The sequence below is a fragment of the Squalius cephalus genome (genome assembly GCF_949319135.1).
Source record: "Squalius cephalus genome assembly, chromosome: 18".
In the NCBI taxonomy this organism is placed as follows: domain Eukaryota; kingdom Metazoa; phylum Chordata; class Actinopteri; order Cypriniformes; family Leuciscidae; genus Squalius; species Squalius cephalus.
In genome coordinates, this window is record NC_137139.1 from 34,130,763 (window position 1) to 34,148,507 (window position 17,745).

At 38.6% G+C, this 17,745-nt stretch overlaps 1 protein-coding gene across 2 annotated transcripts; it reads left to right on the forward strand.

The window, feature by feature from the left end:
• Positions 1 to 246: 246 nt before the first annotated feature.
• Positions 247 to 17,139, forward strand: tsc22d4 (TSC22 domain family member 4). 2 transcript variants are annotated; one of them, XM_079849218.1, is made up of 4 exons: positions 247 to 3,311; positions 4,038 to 4,198; positions 16,714 to 16,765; positions 16,958 to 17,139. In XM_079849218.1, exons 1-4 carry the CDS (start codon positions 2,586 to 2,588, stop codon positions 17,096 to 17,098), a joined length of 1,080 nt encoding a protein of 359 aa, XP_079705344.1. In that variant the 5' UTR covers positions 247 to 2,585; the 3' UTR covers positions 17,099 to 17,139. The 2 variants fall into 2 exon arrangements, with proteins under 2 accessions (XP_079705344.1, XP_079705345.1); XM_079849219.1 differs by lacking the exons at positions 247 to 3,311; positions 4,038 to 4,198 and adding an exon at positions 12,257 to 14,134.
• Positions 17,140 to 17,745: the final 606 nt, after the last annotated feature.

Below are 17,745 nucleotides of genomic sequence, written 5' to 3' on the forward strand. Positions count from 1 at the left end.
CAAACGTATTTTGAGACTTTACATCGACAAGCTGAAGTTATATATTTGTAAAGTCTAATGATCTGTGCTTTGGCTACTGTTAAATACTTCTGATTAAGATAAGCGAATTGTCAGCGTGTCGAAATTAAGAATCGTACTAAAACGAAGGCACATCTCATGAATATTAATTCGGTCGCTGATTGGTTGAGTCCCACCGCGTAGCCTCATGAATATTAATAAGCCTTGCCTTCGTCATAGTAGGATCCTGTCGCAGGAACGGAGGCGGAACTTCCGGGTGATGGAAAGTTGTCAACAGTTTCGTTGGAGGAGAATTAATCTGTAAATCTGAGTTCATTAGTGTCGCTTTAAAGAAAATCCACTCCTGAACTCTACAAGAGAACAGAAGCTGCGGGATTTCTGCGACTGAACCGAGAGATCCGGAGGAGTTTGTGTGACTCGTACTTTATTAGGGGTGGATCTGATACAAACTGATGGAGAATGAACAAACTGTTCGGGTGTGGATGATCAATCTGAATCATTCTCCTTGACTCTAAAGGGATTAAAAAAAAAAAAAAGTTATTCTCTTTCTAATTTCAGTTTAACGGAATATTTTCTCCTCCTCCAGGGATTTTAAGTGTGGACGCAACATGTGAGCTGTGTTTAAGTGCACAAAATCTCTACAATTTGACTTCTTCATGGGATTACAGAATGCTTCTGGTTTAAGTTTGGTCCTAATTCACATTTCTGTTGGGCTCAGGTTCAATCCAGATCCAGAAATCTCTCCTGCACAGCTTTCCTCTATTGTAATGTTTCTTTTTTGACATCGAACTGCTCTGATTCTGGTCTTATATTGACCTGATGCGGGTTAGTTTAGTGTAAGTAAATTCAGGTTTTGGGCTGCAACAGTATTGTGCAATGCTTCTGTTTCTGTGCGCACGTATGCGGGTATTTGCTTAAGGGGATAGAGGAGTGCGCGTGCATGTGTGCGTTCTGTGACGTCATTTCTACTCCGAATCACTGGAATCAGATCTGATTCCAATTTTAATTCGAATCAACCCCATGCAGCCCCGAACTGTAATATTTATAGTTTGATTTTATGCTAGTTTTACTGAGAGTATTTAGCATCGTTTGAGTTTTAAGGTGCGGGACATTGGAAGACAAGTTCAGCACCCATTTGTAATTAAAGATTAAAAGCTTGCACACTCTTTAAATCATGTAGACAGAACTGTAACGTGTAGAGTTTGATTCTAAGTTTTGCTCTTAAAAGTTGCTGGGTGTTTTGAGCTTTTACACAAAGTTGTTGAACTTGCTCCAGTTTTAATTTAAGGTTAAAAAGCGTTATTATTCAAATCAAATGCGAGTTTTCGAGTTTCTTCTCAAGTTTTACTCTTAATGTTGGTTAGTGTTTAAGCTAGTTCTAATTTTAAGTTAAATGCATGATCCACTTTTTTAAATCAAATCAAATGAGACTGTAAATCCACACTTGATTGTGATTGAGTTTGACTGAGATTGACTTTTAAGTATTTCAAACTGTTACAGAAAACTTTTACACTTGCTCTAGTTATAATTTGAGATGAAACGAATGGGTTAATTTCTAATTTGAGTGTCACAACTGTAAAATTTAAAGTTTTGAATGTTCTATTCAAGTTTGACAAGCTTTTGAGCTTCTCCACTTGCTGTAGTTTTAATCTGAAGTTAAAAGAGTCAGAACTGTTACATTCAAAGTTTGATTGCATTCAAGTTTTATTCTTAAAGTTGTGTGTTTGATCTTTTCCACTTGCTCCGGTTTTAATTTTAAGTCAAAAGCAAGATCCACTTTTACTTGGAATCAAATGAGCAGTCAGAACTGAAACTCCAGACAACTGTGTTTGAGTTTGATTCTTTTGCAGGTTCTTCTCTTAAAGTCGCTCAGTGTTTTGTCACCAGACGCTAGCAGAAAGTTGACGGAAACAGAACTTCTTGTTTTTATAGTTACCAAACTTGTCCTGCAGAACTAAAAGAAAAATAATGTCCTGACACGCTCAGGCATTAAAGCTGCAGGACGAAATCATGCAAAACGCCCTAATCATGGTGTTTATTTAGCTAACATCTTTTGGAATGGGCTGTTTGATCTTGAAATAATCAAATCTGTGCATGCATGGCGATTATGAGTCTCTTTTTTGTGTCTTGAGCTGTGAACGCACACACTGCACTCCTGCCAGAGGAAACAGCCATCAGAGCCGAGACTTGCGCAACCGCTGGGCAGAGAAACTGCTCTTGTTACTGTACTGGCTCTAGTCTAAATACTCCAAACAGCCGCAGGGAGAAGAAGGAAAGATTGCCAAGCTCAATGGAATAAATGTGATTTATTTAACTTTTTCGGTTTCGACAGATTTTACCACGTACCTGTGAGTTCACCTGAGGACAAAAAAAATATGGTTTATCAGATCCAGATCCACCCTAGAGACTGAGTGAAAGAAAACAAGTGCTTTGAAATGGTTAGGATATCCGTTTCTTAGAGAGATTCTTCCACTCTTTTCTTTCTCCGCCAGAGAAATAATGAACAACGATCGAGCTTTGAGCGCTTAAGCATAACGTTATACCGCTCGCTAACGCTCAGTTCAAGAATGAGTGGTGGAAAGAAACGGAGCGGTTTTCAAATCACCAGTGTTACATCGGATTACAATCAGGCATCTGGAGAAAACAATCTGACGGAGTTACTCAACCCTGGGAGTCAAAGAGCCACGCCCCCTTCTGCAAGAGGCCCCGCCCATGGGCGGAGCCCCAGAAGCCAGACTGCATCGCCCACTCAAATTTTATCCAATGGCCCGTTACTCCGTCATAGCTCCGCCTTCCAGATGCAACAAAGCTCTAGTCAGCCGTCTACGCCTGTCACGACCCGAAAGCAGAATTCGCTGGACTCGAGCGGGGCGTCGCGGTTTCGTGTGGTGCGTTTGGACCAGGGACCGGGAGAACCGTACAAACGCGGTCGATGGACTTGCGTAGATGTGATGGAGAGGGAGGTCGAGGAGCGAGGCCTCCGCCGAGTGCTGGACAGCATGAGACACGCCCACTCGCTGGAGTCCTTGGAGACGGTGGGGCTGGGCGGGGGCGGAGTCGAAGGCGCGGTGGGCGGAGCCAGACTGAAGCCGTTGGGGGTGCACACAGGTCACATGGTACACTCGCAGGGCACCACGTACTTGCTCAGCCAATGCCTGGCAGACTCCGCCCACAGCGGCCCACCTTCCCCCTCACATGACTCGCAGCCAATCACGTCGCCACATCTTCCGAACACGCCCCGGATCCGCAACATACCCGCTCCGCTGCGCCTCGACATGGACGCCGTTGGCAAGGTGAGCCCTCTCACACTCGTCTATGTGCCCTATCATACACCCGGCACAATGCAGCGCCAGGCGCGACGCAAGTGATACTTGCTAGTTTCGGCCCGACGCATTTCTCATTTTAAAGTCAATGGCTCAATATTTTTGTTGTTATTTAAAGAGCGTGTTAGTAATGTGCGCCTATAGACACAGCAGCACACCAACATGCCAAATATTAAAAATAAAAGGATTTCAATGTAGGGATTATTATTGTGTATGTAAAGATATGGTGGAGTCTGGCTTGTCCTGTAGATGATCTGCTTGCGCTTTAACCTCACAGACAAACACACAGCTTTAACTTCGCGCACACACACACAGAGCTTTAACCTCGCACACGAGCAGATCCGTTTCCTTGCTAGAGAAGCGTTCAGTCTTTCCGATTGTAATTTCCGACATGTAAATAGCGAATACGTCATGGCGTGAGCGCAACTGGCTCTTAAAGGGAATGGGAGATGATACTCTGATTGGTTTATTGCACGTTACACCTAAAACACACCCATTACTCATTCTGAGAAGAGGGACAACCCTTTTTAGACCATGCGCCAGGACCGCCAACCATTTTTCCCGTCATAAACTAGCAAAAGCAGATTCGGTGTGCACTTACGCCATGCGCTTAAGACCAGCGCTTAGATCGTTAAAATAGGGCCGTATATTTCTAAGTGTGGTTTATTTTTAACCGAATGTAATTTTTTTCCGCAGCTCCGGACCACCCGCTCACAGCCGGCTTCGCCCGGGCCACACCTGGGTCGGGACAGTCCCTTCCATCCCGGACTCACGCCCATCCAGACGCCGTCCGCCTTCGCGCTGGCGCAGTCCATGTTCGGCATGGGGCGAGCGTTCGAGCTCGTGGGAGACGACGGGTGAGACCAGAGACTTCTGTCTTTAGAATGACGTCTGCTTCTGTGTGTCACATGTCACTGTAAACTACACTTAAGGTTCGTTCGCAGCAAGGACGATAACTATAACTACAATTTTTATAATAGCTCTAACTATAAGAGAATAGCAAAGTCCAACCACAACTATAACGATAACTATAACCATAACGTTTTAATAATCACACTAACGGAATAGCGAAGTCCAACCACAACTATAACGATAACTATAACCATAAAGTTTTAATAAACGTTATTTCGCTCTAACGGAATAGCGAAGTTCAACCACAACTATAACGAAAACTATAACTAAAAAGTTTTAATAATCGCTCTAAGAGAATAGCGAAATCCAACCACAACTATAACGATAACTATAACCATAACGTTTTAATAATCACTCTAACGGAATAGCGAAGTCCAACCACAACTATAACGATAACTATAACCATAACGTTTTAATAATCACTCTAACGGAATAGCGAAGTCCAACCACAACTATAACGATAACTATAACCATAGCGTTGTAATAATCACTCTAACGGAATAGCGAAGTCCAACCACAACTATTACGATAACTATAACCATAACGTTTTAATAAACGTTATTTCGCTCTAACGGAATAGCGAAGTCCAACCACAACTATAACGATAACTATAACTAAAAAGTTTTAATAATCGTTCTAAGAGAATAGCGACATCCAACCACAACTATAACGATAACTATAACCATAAAGTTTTAATAAACGTTATTTCGCTCTAACGGAATAGCGAAGTTCAACCACAACTATAACGATAACTATAACCATAAAGTTTTAATAAACGTTATTTCGCTCTAACGGAATAGCGAAGTTCAACCACAACTATAACGATAACGATAACTAAAAAGTTGTAATGATCGTTCTAAGAGAATAGCGAAGTCCAACCATAAATACAACTATAAAGTTTTAATAAACGTTATATCTGTAACAGAATAGCGAAGTCCAACCATAGCTATAATAACTATAAAGTTTTAATAATCTTTATAACTCTAAGACAGTAGCGAAGTTCACACCATGATTACATAACTAACATTTTAATAATTGCTCTAGCTCTAAAAGAATAGTAAAGTTCACAACTATAACAATAACTATAACATTTAAATAATCGTGATAAAAGATATTGTTTTCCCAGCTGATGATTAATAAACATCTACAGCCAAACAGAATCCATACGACTTTTTTAAAGAGCTCAAGCATTTAAAGCGGCAGAAACTGCATTACGCTTAAAATAAACAGAACATTCCCGTCCGCTGGTGTGGAGACACTTATAGTTATTGATATAGTTATAGATATTGTTCTGGGGGTGTTGCTCTGACACGATGCTGGAGTTGCAGTTTGGTCGCCGGATCAATGAATCTTATGAATATAATATATATATATTTCACTGGTGAAACTTTTTTTCTCATCACCAAGCTTTATTTATGCATATTAAGCATTATGATAACGTGGTTAAAGTCTCTATTGCATCGCAAATGTTGATGGGATGGTCTCAGTTATTTAAATACATCATTATATAATTTTAATATAAATTAAGAATTTTTTTTAATACACAAAGCTGACACTTCACATACACACTATTCTCCATGATGGATTGGAATTGCTTGAAATATGTTCAGTGCAACATGTGCAGCGCAAATCTGTCATATCGGCTGCATAAAAGTATAATGAGAACATCATAATTGTGTGTTTGAGACATGGCTTTTATTATGACCGCCGCTAGCGAAAGCGGTCATATAGGGATTGTCAACGTTTTTTTTTTTTTTTTTTCCCGTCATCTACTGAATTTTTCGTCAACGATACCAGGGACACCGAAACACCGGGGAACATGAAATTTGGTGGGCATGTAGCCCCACTAGACTTTTACGGAAAAATGTTGTTTGGTCCCCGGGGGCCACTCCCCCCCTGCGCTGGGCCCCACCAAACCCAAAAAATGCAGTTTTTCCTAAATAACTACCTGAACCGTGGCACCGAGGATGAAGACATTTTTATGGTATGTTGGTCTTAAGGGCCCACATCAACCTAGCCCATAATCACTCATTTGTGATTTGCGCCCCTCCCATAAAAAATGAAAATGCAATATTATTCTGCTTTAATCGCCCCTATCTTCAGTTGAGATGTTCAGAACTGCACCATATTTCATGTGTATGATTAACTTGACATCCTCTGGGGGTATGCTAAGTTTCGTAGAATTTCATCCATGGGGGGGTATAAAATAAATTCATTTATGTGCACATTTAGTGACTGTACACTCATCGGCCTGTAGATGGTGCTGTTGAGCGAAGGGTTGCTGGTTTAGGATGATACTGTCACACACACACATGCAGGAATACAAACAAACGCAAGCATGCACACACACTGACATCCACACGCACAGACACACACCCATACACACACATACAAATCCACATGCACAGACACACACACACAAACACACACGCGCACACACGTACGCACGCATACATACACGCACAGACACACACACACACACACACACAGACACACACTATGAATACATATTATCAGCGTTATGGACATAACATGAAATACACACACTTTACAAGTGTCCTACAAACTCTGTGAATTATTAAACAAACTGCCGATGTAGCATGAAAAAGACTTGCTTGAACACAATAAGTGTGTTTTTGAAACTCATTTTTGTAATACATTATGTAGGGAAAACCACTGTTATGGATGTGACGTTTTCGCATTATGGAAGTTAAGTGTCTAAACTAATGACTTTTGATATAAAACTTAAATAGTAATGGCAAATAATTACAAAACTCTAAATTATCCATGATCCACAGGAATACTCCAGACAGTCTTTTAAAATATACAACTTATATACATAAACACGCAATACAGCCAAATTGCTCCACGTCATTTTTTTTTGTGGAAAGCCAGTGCAGGCCTGAGCGGCGGTCATATTTTGTGCCGCCATGCGGTACATCTAGTTTGTAATCAGGTTAAAATTATATTTAAATGTGGATTTAGATTTATCAGCCAATATATCGGTTATCGGCTTTCAAATATAAATAATTATCGGTTATCGGTATTGGGCAAAATGTTCATATCGGTGCATCACTAATTAGGAGTGATTGCCTTTTGTTTTATCTTAGTTCTTGCATTCGCTGATGTTACTGATTCCTGATCTGAGGTTTAGTGCAGTTTTTCCAGACCCAGAACACTTTTCTTTGGTGTGAAAGGTGAACTCTCTCTCTCTCTCTCTCTCTCTCTCTCTCTCTCTCTCTCTCTCTCTCTCTCTCTCTCTCACACACACAGACACACACACACACACACACACACATAAGCCAGTTGTTGCTCGTCTATATTTAGGTGTGAGTCGAGTGTGTTTGTATTTTTAGAGTTGAGTGGTTGGAAAGGTGATGCTCTTGGTTTCTTGAGGCCCTGATGAGCGTTTTCACACCGCAGTGCTTACTGTCACAGACCCAGAGGAAATACCTCAATCATACAATACACACACACACACACTCTCTCTCTCTCACACACACACACACACACACACACACACACACACACACACACATTCACATTCACACACACTAACTCGGCCCTTAAACCTACCCATCACAAACACACACACTCACATAAACTCACACACACACACACACACACACACACACTAACCCGACCCTTAAACCTACCCATCACACAAACACACACACACACTCACACACACACACACACACACACACACACACACACACACACACACACACACTCTACATGGGTGCAGGAACGCAAGCCTGTTATTATTACTGCATTGTGCGCGAGTGTGTATCCTGCAGTGTGTTGTTGAGTAAAGCATGTTTCTGGCCTTCATGTTTGTTTTCTCTCAGTTTAAAGCTGCATTAGTGCAGGATAGAGACTCCATTCATGAGGCAGGGAAGTCAGAAAGAAAACTGAAGGTTAAAGTGTGTGTGTGTGTGTGTGTGTGTGTGTGTGTGTGTGTGTGTGTGTGTGTGTGTGTGTGTGTGTGTGTGTGTGTGTGTGTGTGTGTGTGTGTGTGTGTGTGTGTGTGTGTGTGTGTTTGTGTGTGATTCAGTTGTTCAAGTGTGTTTCAAACTGTGTCGTATCACACTGATTTGGTGTTGTGAATCACAGATCAGATGGCTGATCTCTCTCACACACGCACACACACACTCTTACACACACACACACACTCACTCAAACACACACACACACACACACACAGACACAGGACACACTCTCTCACACACACACACAGACACAGGACACACTCTCTCACACACACACACACACACACACACACACTGCTGAACTACAGACCACACACACCCTGTGAAGTTTCGTCCTGTTCCTGTTTGAGTTGTTTCATGAAATCTGAGATTCTCAATCAAATCAAACATGAGCTCAGTCCTGGAGCGCCGGCGGCCGAGATCTGATCCATAATCAATATTTACTCGCTCTGTCCTTCACATGCTGGACACACACACCTCCGCTGATGGGAAACATGTCTGTGTGTCGTTTTGTGTCCCAGAGAATAGAGAACGTTTGGAAATGATGACAGAATGATCATGGATGAGTTGTCTATTTAAGATGTTTGTTTGGATTACTTCATTATGGAAATATTGTTACTGTAATCCATCAGGATGTTGTTTTTATAATTCTCATTATTCTCAATGTTGATTCCGTTCAGATTCAGATCATGATTATTGAATTGTAGAACAAATAACTAGAACAGTGTTTTTAGTTAAATTAACCGTAGTGCAATAATTACTGTATTCATAACATGAAGTATAAACACTTTACAAGTTACATTTTATATTTCATTATCATTTTTTCCAGAAAATAAGTCGCATTGCGTCAAAATTCCATTGTGGAGAGAGAAAACACATTGGTCTATAAGCATATCTCATTACTGTAAATGTCCTATAAATAAAATAAAGCATTTATGAACATTATAAACATATATTTAATAAGTTTACCGGTTTTAGTTGAAAACGGTGTCGTGTAAATGGACCCTACATTTCAATCACGTTTTACCATCCAAATAAGGGAAATTATATTATATTATATTATACTATATTATTATATTATTTTACATTATATTATTTGATAGCATGAAAGTAAATCATATGGGCCTATTTTCACTCAAAATTATATTATGATGTACTTTTCCAAGTAAAAATGACACGTGACATGAACAAAACAGTTAATTAACATTTAACAAAATGATTATATGTTAATTATTTGTATGATGATTAATCATCTTTACAAAATGCGTAATCGTCACAGGCTGAATTGCTTTACACAAGTCTCAAGTTGCTGCATGTTTCAGATGATTAAAAAAAGTGACTTTTATTTTGAAAAACATTGTACATTATTTTTAATGTGTGGCTAATTGCTTTGTGAACTATTATCACAATGAAAAACTCTGTTAAGAAGAAAATAGAACAAGTCTTATAAATAGCCGTTTATTTATTTATAATATTAGCCGTTTATTTATTTGTAATATTAGCCATTTATTTATTCATAATATTAGCCATTTATTTATTTATAATATTAACCATTTATTCATTTTATTAGCCGTTTATTTATTTATAATATTAGCCATTTATTCATTTATAATATTAGCTGTTTATTTATTTATAATATTAGCTGTTTATTTATTTATAATATTAGCTGTTTATTTATTTATAATATTAGCTGTTTATTTATTTATAATATTAGCTGTGTATGTATTTATAATATTAGCCGTTTATTCATTTATAATATTAGCCGTTTATTCATTTATAATATTAGCCGTTTATTTATTTATAATATTAGCCGTTTATTTATTTATAATATTAGCTGTTTATTTATTTATAATATTAGCCGTTTATTTTTTTGTAATATTAGCCATTTATTTATTCATAATATTAGCCATTTATTTATTTATAATATTAACCATTTATTCATTTTATTAGCCGTTTATTTATTTATAATATTAGCCATTTATTCATTTATAATATTAGCTGTTTATTTATTTATAATATTAGCTGTTTATTTATTTATAATATTAGCCGTTTATTCATTTATAATATTAGCCGTTTATTCATTTATAATATTAGCTGTTTATTTATTTATAATATTAGCTGTTTATTTATTTATAATATTAGCTGTTTATTTATTTATAATATTAGCTGTTTATTTATTTATAATATTAGCTGTTTATTTATTTATAATATTAGCTGTTTATTTATTTATAATATTAGCCGTTTATTCATTTATAATATTAGCCGTTTATTTATTTATAATATTAGCCGTTTATTTATTTATAATATTAGCTGTTTATTTATTTATAAGTTTTGCCACTGCAAGCACCACTTCACATTTTCTTCAGGAAATGTACATTCTAGTTTATAATATTAGCCGTTTATTTATTTATAATATTAGCCGTTTATTCATTTATAATATTAGCCGTTAGAGTGTATCTGCACTTTGAGTTCTAACCAGGAATAGTAGACCAGTAGAAATTATATGAAGATTTTGGCCGATATCGATAACCGATAATTCTTTATATTTGAAAGCCGATAACCGATAAATTGGCCGATAAATCTAAATCCAAATTTTTATATAATTTTTGGGAGCCTGATTACAAAAACAAAAGTCTCAGCATTAAAAGCCATGTCATTAAAAAAAAAAAAGTACAGTAGTTCCTAGTTTGAACCAGTGCAAGTTTTAAAATTAATTTTACACTCATATAGACAAATTTCCTTTAAAACATTTTTTGTGTGTATCTAGAGAGTCTCAGCTGAAGGAAATAATACATTATTTATCGGCTTTAATATATCGGCCAAATTTTCTTATTGGACCGATAACGATAATATTACAAATTAACATACACTAGTACCAGTCAATAGTTTTGGATCAGTACGATTTTTTATGGGTTTTTTGTGTGTCTTCTGCTCACCAAGGCTGCATTTATTTGATTAAAAATCCAAAAAGAACATAATATTGTTAAATATTATGACAATTTAAAATAACTGTTTTCTATGTGAATATATAGTAAAGTGTAATTTATTCCTGTGATCAAAGCTGAATTTACTCCAGTCTTCAGTGTCACATGATCCTTCACAAATCACTCTAATATGATGATCTGATGATCAAGAAACATTTATGATTATTATCAGTGTTGAAAACAGTTGTGTATGATTATTTTTCAGGATTCTTTGATGAATAGAAAGTTCAAAAGAACAGCATTTATCTGAAATAGAATATTTTCTAACATTATAAATGTCTTTATTGTCACTTTTGATCAGTTAATTGATTTATTTAATTTCTTTCGCCCAAAAAATAAAATAAAATAATTCTTACTGACCCCAAACTTTTGAAGGGTAGTTTTTAATGTTACAAAAGCTTTAGATTCCAGATAAAAGCTGCACTTTTGAACTTACTATTCATCATAGCATCATGAAATAAAAATGTAAAAAACTGTTTTCAACATTGATAAATAATCATAAATGTTTTTTGAGCACCAAATCATCATATTAGAGTGATTTGTGAAGGATCATGTGACACTGAAGACTGGAGTAATGATGCTGAAAATTCAGCTTTGATCACAGGAATAAATTACACTTTACTATATGTTCACATAGAAAACAGTTATTTTACATTGTAATAATATTTCACAATACTTACACAATATTCTTTTTTTTTTTTTTTTTTTATCAAATAAATGCAGCCTTGATGAGCTGAAGAGACTACTTTTAAAAACATTAAAAATCCTACTGATCCAAAACGTTTGACTGGTCGTGTACATCAGCCGATATAGAAATGTACAAATACCAGCTGCCTTTGGAATACTATGATTTCAGTCACACTAATTGTAATGTGTATGACGGATAGTATGTGAATTAGTATGCAGCCTGTGTTTGTGTGTGATGGTGGGTGGAGTGTGGAATGCTGGGAGCCGTGTGGGCGGGCACAGAATCCCGGCGTGTGACGTGATTGGCTGCGACGGGAAGTGGGCGGAGACCAGAATCAAAGAGTGCAGTGTTGATGCGTGTACATATTAACATGTGCCGTGTGACACGAAAACAGTCCTGTGGGCCTGAAGAGATCGACAGTCTCTCGGAGATCTGTGAGATTACGGCTCAAACAGGTGGACTTTCTCCCCAGATTACACTAATCCCGGGATTTCGCATGGATTGGGCCAGTTTGACGGATTATAGCACAATGAACGGAGGTCTGGTGATGGAAATCAAGGAACGTTATTGAGGTCTCATGGAGATTACAGACCAACTAAAAGACGCCAGTAACTTGACTACATTTTTTAGTAGCTCAGCTGCGGTTTAGTGTGATTAAACACCATATCGTGCCGTTTTTTTTTTTTTTTTGTGAAATGAACGATTCATGGATTCATTCCCTGCAGTCTGTGTTATTGCAGTATTAATTTATACTATATTAGCTTGAATTACCTTTTATTTGTATATTTTCAGTTTTGCTTTTAGTTAATCTGTCATGTGCTTTTGTTTTAGTTTTTTTATTGGGATTTAATTCATATTTATTCAGTTTTAGGTTTTATTTATGTTCTAGTTTGCAATTTAAGTGCTTCAACTTAAACTTAAACTTATTTCAGGGAGTTGCCAAAGGAAACATTTGATAATTGTCATTTTCATTCAGTTCTTCAATTAATATTGGTCACAACCAATCAGATCAACGTGTGATCGTCAACCAGTGGATCTCTGAGCTGAGTGAGTGAGTGGAGGCGGGGCTCATTTGCATATTCATAGACCGAGTATACTAAATGAGGCAAGGGTGTCGAGTTACATTCAAGATATATTTTTTTTTTCAAGGAAAAACATTTAAATATGTCATTTTGGTAGTTTTGCAGGGATAAAATTATTGACTACAGGGAGACTTTAACTTGAGAAGTCTTAGCTTGGCAACTAGCTGAAATAAAGTTTAAGTTTTTCAGCTAAAGTTTTATTTCAAGTAGTACACCTTTCTCTTGTTGTTGTGGTATTAGTGAACTATAATAGACCTGGGCTTCACCATAGTAAAGGTCACTCTTGTTCTGCTGATGTGCAACAGTAATTGTTACAGTTTCATGTCACTGAATGAGTCAGATCCTCTCCGGATGTTTCTGATCGAGGTCAAAGGAAACTATTACATGATGTCTCTTCCTGACGGCGCCTGAAGAAAACCGCGTACATGATTGAGTTTCCTTTTGATGTGTGTTTTTGCACCTCCCGAATCCCCACCATGTTTGTTAGTGTTCGTAAGATGATCTCCATTTTTGAGAGTAAAAAACAGCCTCGTCCTTTATCACTTCCTCCATGTGTTTCCAGTGACCAGACACAAAGAGAGAATCCGATCCTTCTTGATGGATCCTCAGCTGGCTCTAAGCCACACCCTTCATCTTTAAGCCCCGCCCCTTCAACTGTGATTTGTCGGCCACGCCTCCATGCAGGAGAAACGAATGTGACTGGTGGAGCTCGAAGGGTTCGTGATTCTTGGCCAATCGGGAAGCTTGATTACTATCCGAGGGCTGGATGCTTAGCGCTTTCCATGGAAACCAAAGAGCCAATCAGCAGCAAGCGCTTTCCGCATACGTCATCCAGAAACAAACCAACGTCAAGAACGGACAGAAATTCCTCATCGAAACCCACCATCTCCTCCACAGAAACAGTCACAGCTCCACCTGCTGGTCACTCTCAGACACAGCGCTCAGGAAATAATCCCAGGTCTGTTCGTATCGGATCGTCCTGCAAGTCCAGTGTTAGCGATCAGAAATGTCAGAATCCCGAGTGGGACTCATTGACTTCCACTGTGAGAGAGGAGAGAGGCGGAGCTCTTACGCACAAACACAGGCTCCGCCCCTCTGACTCCACCCTCCTTTCGCTTCTGCTTTTCCTCCGCAGGTAACTGGGTTTGTTAGGGCCATACAATAAGTTCAAATTCGCTTCGGTTTGTGTGTATTTGAATTGAATTGTATTAACTTGGGGTTTTCATTAATTCTTCAAGACAGTTGTGATGTATTATTATGTATGGAGAGTGTCACCCTTTAGTGTGTTTCCATCAAGCTGGTCAATCATGTGCTGCCCACTAAGTGATCAGGTGCATCATTTTCACCTGCTGGGCCAGAAAACTGGTGACAAAAACCCACAGACACGCATAAAGGAGGGACTTGAGCCGTATCCAGAAACTGTCAGAAAACTGATTAGAAACCAGATGGAAACAGCATAGCAACCACCTCAAAACAGCTTCGAAAACGTCTATAAAAAGCCTAGTAACAGCCTAGGAACCACCAAGGAACAGCCTACAAATGCTTAGAATTCGGCTAGGTACGCCAGAAAACTGACTAGAAACCACCTAGAAAATGCCTAGAAACAGCTTAGAAACAGCCTAGAAACCACCTAGAAACAGCTTAGAAACAGACTAGAAACCACCTAGAAACAGCTTAGAAACAGCCTAGAAACCACCTAGAAACAGATTAGAAGCTGCCTAGAAACAGCCAAGAAACATTTTGAAACCATCCAGAAAAAAGTCTAGAAAAACCACCTGGAAACCATGTGGTAACAGCCCAGTAACCCACCTTTCCCTTCTGCTTTTCCTCCGCTGGTAACTGGGTTAGTTCGGGTCATGCAGTGTGTTCAGTTTGTGTGCGTTTGAACTGAATCGTGTTTCTTGAGGTTTTCATTCATCCTGTCAGATGTTTATGATGTGTTTGTGGTCGTGGAAAAGTTGTGTTTTTCTCAAGCTGGCTGTTGTGAGAAGCATTTGCTGCCCACCACATTCAGAACAATGGCATCAGTGTTACACACATACAGTACAGCCGCTCTCGTCAAGACCTTCAGTGCTGCTGTTCAATCCAGTTAACTAGAGGGAAGGAAAGACTTGAGTCCTAAAAAAACAGAAAGCAAATTAAAAAAATCACAGATGCACATTGAAGGAAGGACCCAAGCCTTTTCTAAAAACCACCTAGAAACAGCCTGGAAACTCCTTAGAAACCATCAAGAAACAACCTAGATACAGACTAGAAACTCCATAGAAACTCCATAGAAACCACCAAGAAACAGACTAGAAACTCCTTAGAAACAGCCTAGAAACTCCTTAGAAACCACCTAGAAACGACTTAGAAACAACCAAGAAACCACCTAGAAACTCCATAGAAACCAACTAGAAACAGCCTAGAAACTCCTTAGAAACAGCCAAGAAACAGACTAGAAACTCCTTAGAAACAGCCTAGAAACTCCTTAGAAACCACCTAGAAACGACTTAGAAACAGCCAAGAAACCACCTAGAAACAGACTTGAAACTCATTAGAAACAGCCTAGAAACTCATTAGAAACCACCAAGAAACAGCCTGGAAACTCCTTAGAAACCACCACAAAGCAACCTAGAAACAGCCTAGAAACTCCTTAGAAACAGCCATAAAACCACCTAGAAACTCCATAGAAACCACCTAGAAACAGACTTGAAACTCCTTAGAAACAGCCAAGAAACCACATAGAAACAGCCTAGAAACTCCTTAGAAACCACCTATAAATGACATTTAAACAGCCTAGAAACTCTTTAGAAACCACCAATAAATGACCTAGAAACAGACTAGAAACTCCTTAGAAACCACCTGGAAACAGCCTAGAAACTCCATAGATACTCCTTAGAAACCACCAGGAAAACAACCTAGAAACGACCTAGAAACTCCTTAGAAACCACCTAGAAACAACCTAGAAATGACCTAGAAACAGACTAGAAACTCCTTAGAAACCACCAAGAAATGACCTAGAAACAGACTACAAACTCCTTAGAAACCACCAGGAAAACAACCTAGAAACGACCTAGAAACAGACTAGAAACGACCTAGAAAATCCATAGAAACCACCTAGAAACAGACTTGAAACTCCTTAGAAACAGCCAAGAAACTCCATAGAAACCACCTAGAAATTACTTAGAAACAGCCAAGAAACCACCTAGAAACAGACTAGAAACTCCTTAAAAACCACCTGGAAACAGCCTAGAAACTCCATAGATACTCCTTAGAAACCACCAGGAAAATGACCTAGAAACTCCTTAGAACCCACATAGAAACAGCCTAGAAACTCCTTAGAAACCACCAGGAAAACAACCTAGAAATTACCTAGAAACAGACTACAAACTCCTTAGAAACCACCTGGAAACAGCCTAGAAACTCCATAGATACTCCTTAGAAACCACCAGGAAAATGACCTAGAAACTCCTTAGAAACCACATAGAAACAGCCTAGAAACTCCTTAGAAACCACCAGGAAAACAACCTAGAAACAGCCTAGAAACTCCTTAGAAATAGCATGGAAACCACCAAGGAACAGTCTAGCAACTTGCCAATGATTGTATTTTATTTTTGAATTGTTTGAATTGAATTGTTTCCTTTGAATCAATAAATTCTAGGTTTGTGTGGGGGAAAACAAAGTATGTTCTGGTGAAATGATTAATAAAGTTTCCCTCTGTCTCTGTTGCAGTGGAACTAACAGCAGTATGATCGCCATCGATAACAAGATAGAGCAAGCCATGGTGAGATCATTTACAATATTAATATGCTAATGCAAATACAGATATAGGCTTTATCCAGTAAAACTTTGTGCTTTGGAAAAAACATTTTTTTTATATTTGAACACGTGTGTGTGTGTGTGTGTGTGTGTGTGTGTGTGTGTGTGTGTGTGTGTGTGTGTGTGTGTGTGTGTGTGTGTGTGTGTGTGTGTGCAGGACCTGGTGAAGTCTCACCTGATGCTGGCGGTGCGAGAGGAGGTGGAGGTGCTGAGAGAACAGATTAAAGAGCTGTCGGAGAGAAACGCTCAGCTAGAGAGAGAGAACTACATCCTGCGAGCCCTCAGGGACAGAGACTGAGCCAAACGCATCACACTGGCCCCGGTGCATCATGGGAGATGTAGTCCGAACAGAAAAGTGCCCAGGAAAAAGGGAAGGAAGCATGAAATGCCCGGAGGAGGAGAGGCGTGTGCCGTATTGACCAGTTAGTGCCTTAAACACCAGTAACGACTGATAGCGCTGCTCACATGCTCTAATAAGAGATCGCAAGATAATTACATAATGACGCCCTAAACAAGTGCCTATTTATTACTGTCAGTGTGTGTGTGTGTGTGTGTGTGTGTGTGTGTGTGTGTGTGTGTGTTAGTTTTAAAGCACTGCTCACGTCTAGGTTACTGAGTCTCTTTACGTTGACCACCACTGGCAGATGGAAAGACTAGTTTAGTCCCTCTCTGTTAGATAAATCATGATTTGATCTGTAATATGCATTATGCGCTCTAATAAATAACTCTCACTACTCTGGCTGTGTGTTGATTTCAATGCAACAACAATACAAATATTGAAGCATCCTGAAAACAAGATGGATTTGCTTAAAGTCCCCCTGTGGTGTAAATCCAGCTTTTAAATGTTGTTTATGTGTCTATGTGGTGTTTTTAATGTGCTTTAAGACAAACCATGTGTAAGTTCATAAGTCGACAGCATTGCTGAGTATTTCCTCCTTAAAACTG

Coding starts and splice junctions, on each gene's coding strand:
- tsc22d4 (XM_079849218.1), top strand. CDS start 2,586: ATGAGTGGTGGAAAGAAACGGAGCGGTTTTCAAATCACCAGTGTTACA. Junction 3,312..4,037: donor ACATGGACGCCGTTGGCAAG/GTGAGCCCTCTC, acceptor TTTTTTCCGCAG/CTCCGGACCACCCGCTCACA. Junction 16,766..16,957: donor ACAAGATAGAGCAAGCCATG/GTGAGATCATTT, acceptor GTGTGTGTGCAG/GACCTGGTGAAGTCTCACCT.